The 3,860-nt window shown below is 40.0% G+C and overlaps 1 protein-coding gene across 1 annotated transcript; it reads right to left on the bottom strand.

The window, feature by feature from the left end:
• Nucleotides 1-1,921: 1,921 nt before the first annotated feature.
• LOC125189650 (protein ALP1-like) lies at nt 1,922-3,223 on the bottom strand. The gene has a single exon (XM_048086905.1). It carries the CDS (start codon nt 3,221-3,223, stop codon nt 1,922-1,924), a length of 1,302 nt encoding a protein of 433 aa, XP_047942862.1.
• Nucleotides 3,224-3,860: the final 637 nt, after the last annotated feature.

The following is a 3,860-nucleotide window of genomic DNA, read 5'->3' as shown; positions in this document are numbered from 1 at the left end:
GAGATAATAAGGGAAAATATGGGAAAGATATGCTAAATCAATAACTAACTAAATAATAGGGTAGAGGGAATATTCATATAGATATCTCGTATCAGACCCCCATGGCACTTATAAGTCCGCCACTGCTCGGGGGTACGTCACGAACTGCAGCGGTGCTAGTCGCGGAAGAGGAGGGCTACGGCAGGAAGTATGGGGTTGGACATTATTACATGTAAGGAAAAAATGGGCAAATGTGGGCATTATTTCATAAACGGAGAAAGTACTCGTTTAAAGTCACTACATACTCTAGTGAATAACTAGAGACTAAATTAGGTCAAATCTAAACCACTAAATAAAAAATGGAAGGATTGAGTTTGTAAAATTTTGGATTTGAAAATACAGAGTTTACGAGATAAGTGTACTAAAATACCGATATAGTAATTTCATATTTTCAAATTACATTTAATCTCATCCTTCCATTTTTGGATCTAGTGATTGAGATTTGATTTTTAGCACGGGAAGAAGATGAACCCCTCACATTTTTTTGAAGAAACATTTCATCTTCTATATAAGCAAAATTTATTAAATTTATTAATAATGTAAACTTTCCAAGTGTAAATTTATTTTCTACCAGAATATTTAATATAGAAAAACAAATAAGCAAAATTCCTAACAATTTAATAAATCACAAAATACTACTCTTCTCGTCCCCTAATATGTGTCCCATTTCGACCGACACAGAATTTAAAAAATGTAAAAGAAATAGGTTAAAAACTTAGTAAAATATAGGTCCTATTTTTATATATTAATATTATAATAAAATGTGATAAAAATGAGTTAATGACATGTGGGTTTACAATCAAAAGTAATAAAAATGAAATGAAACATATAATAAAGGATGGATCCAAAATGAAAAACTGTGATATACTTTCTCCATCCTAATAAATATAAAATCTTTGGTTTTTGGCACGAGATTTTATACAGTGTTTTTTTTTTTAGGAAATAGTTCATTTTTAATTAGTCACCCTAAAAGGGTAATGTTTCATTTTGAATGTGACATATGAAATATAATGGAAAACAGAGACAGTACTATATAAATTAAATTACAAATTTAATACTACGTAAACTGTGAAAAAAGACAGGAGAACTGAACTTACCATTAAAATTATATAATAAAAAACGTTAGTCGTCAAAATTTTGGAGACATTAATTTTAATTATTTTAATCAAAATTGTAACGGTGACTTTAAAATTCGTCTTATACTTTTTAGAATATTTATAAAACTAAAAAATTCGTTAATATAGGGAACATGAGATTGACTTTTTAGATATTACTACCTCCGTCCCTGAAAATTTGATACAATCTACTATTTTGGTCCATCCCTGAAAATTTGATACACTTCACTTTTACCATTTTTAGTAGTGGACCCCATATTCCACTAACTCATTCCTACTCACATTTTATTATAAAACTAATACTTTAAAAGTAGGACCCACATTCCACCAACTTTTTTAAATCACTTTCCATTACATTTCTTAAAACCCGTGTCGGGTCAAAGTGTAGCAAATTTTGGGGGACGGAGGTAGTACTCCTGTTGTTCCAAAAAATGACATTTAGGACACAGATGCTTAGAAATATGAAGTAGTTAAAAGAGTGTAGGTGGATAATAGGATTCATATTATTATTTATTTATTAAGAGCATCCTAGTGCATGCCCCAGTGAGAGCCTTAGTGGTTGCCACGTCAGCATGCCCCATCTTTCTGCAATGGTGGAGCCCTAGTGCATGCCCTATCTATTATCCATTTCTCATTTCAATTTTAGTTTTAATTTTTTTTATGTTTACCAATTATAAATAGCAAAATTATACTTCTAAATTAAAGAACTAGCAAAAAACATACATTACTTAATTTTTTTTTTAAAGTTACAAAAAAGAGGTACAATTTCAACGACCACTACGTGTCCAAACTTCTTCAATCATGTCGTTCATGAGATCAAGATGAGCTTGTTGGTTGCGCATGCTCTCCTGAGCTTGTAATCGCTCGCTGAGTCCATAGGGTAAACCTCGAACAACCGGCGGGGCTGCATGACCTGCGCTCGGAGCGGCTTCATCGTCGGACCACTGGCTAGCTGCACGACCTTCGTCGTGAATAATCATGTTGTGCAAGATGATGCACGCGTACATGACATTGGCGATATGATGCCTATACCAGGAACGAGCCGGGCCTTTCACTATTCCCCAACGCGCTTGAAGCACACCGAATCCTCGCTCCATGTCCTTCCGTGCAGCCTCCTGCTTTGCCGCAAAAAACTCTCTCCTCGCACCCGTTGGACAAGAGATCGTCTTCAAGAAAACTGGCCATCTGGGGTAAATGTCGTCGGCTAAGTAGTACCCCATATGATGTTTTCGTCCGTTGGCAGTGAAGCTGATAACCGGACCGTTGCCATTGCATTGCTCGGTGAAGAGACTGGACGAGTTCAGCACATTGATGTCGTTGTTGGACCCCGCCACGCCAAAGTGAGCATGCCAAATCCAAAGACCGTGGTCAACGATTGCTTCAAGGATCATTGTCGGGTGGGTACCCTTATACCCACTGGTGAATTGGCCTCTCCACGCTGCAGGACAATTCTTCAACTCCCAGTGCATACAATCAATACTCCCTAACATTCCAGGAAAGCCGTGCACCGTATCGTGCATCCGCAGCAGGTCCTGGCAGTCTTGGGCATTCGGCTTGCGCAAATATGTGGCGCCGAAGGCATCAATAACGCCCGCACAAAAATTGACCAGACACTCTCGGCCAGTTGTATCCCCGACGTGAAGATACTCGTCGAACATGTCCGCCGTAGTGCTGTATGCCAACTGACGAAGCGCAACAGTGCACTTCGTCAGCGGGGATGAACCCTTTCTATAGGCCGCATCTTCCCGCCACTGGAAGTACTCGTCGCGCGCCTCCAACGCGTGAACAATCTGGAGAAACAACTCTCGCCGCATCCTAAACCGTCGGCGAAAAACCGGCGCGCCCCACCGGGGATGTTCGGCGAAGTAGTCCTCGAACAGACGTTGATGAGCTAGGACATGCTCTCGACGGACGGATGTCCGTCGGCGGATGGGCCTCGGGACCTGCTCTTGGGCCTGCTGTTCGGCTTGCTCTTGCTCATGTATTCCACGAATACCGGCGAGAATCTGGTTCCCGAAAGCAAACATTGTGCGTTCCATAGACCGACCAATATCTTCCCCAGGAAACATTTTGAAAAAGTGAGTGAAAGAGATATTGCTATGGAGAGAGAGTTGAGAGAGATGTGTGAGAGTTGTGTGAAAAATGAGTGAAATGAAGGTATATTTATAGAATTGAAAAAGAAAAAAAAAAAAATCAAAAACGCGTGATCGGGCTCGGGCGTGATCGGGCGCGCCTCTGCAATGGGCGCCCGATCTCACGCCCGATCGATCGGGCTCGGGATCGGCCGCGACCGAACTATCCGTCGCGCTCGGGCGTGACCGAGGGCTGCAATGGATGCCCGACCACGCCCGAGCCCGATCTCGGGTGATCGGGCGCGCGATCGGGCATCCATTGTGGATGCTCTAATAGGTCCTAGTGGTGTTAGTTATAAATAAATTGATATATATGAGTGAATTTAGGTGAATTTTTTATAAATAGAAATGAGTTATTTAGAACGTACGAAAAAAGGTGTCCATATTTTTATTAGAAGTAGGAAATATTATTATTAATTTAACAGCTCTATGTATTTCTTTTTCATCACACTTTCACCAGCATCTAGCGGCCGCCATTATATTGTTGTAATTTTCTTGTCGGCAATTATAAATTTCTGCCCTCTTTCCTAATAAACTTCCAATAGATATCAAAGACATTAATTTTATGAGGGCA

Source organism: Salvia hispanica, chromosome 5 (assembly GCF_023119035.1).
Source record: "Salvia hispanica cultivar TCC Black 2014 chromosome 5, UniMelb_Shisp_WGS_1.0, whole genome shotgun sequence".
NCBI lineage: Eukaryota > Viridiplantae > Streptophyta > Magnoliopsida > Lamiales > Lamiaceae > Salvia > Salvia hispanica.
Note: the sequence above shows the minus strand (reverse complement) of the source record. Positions and strands in the feature narration are given on the sequence as shown.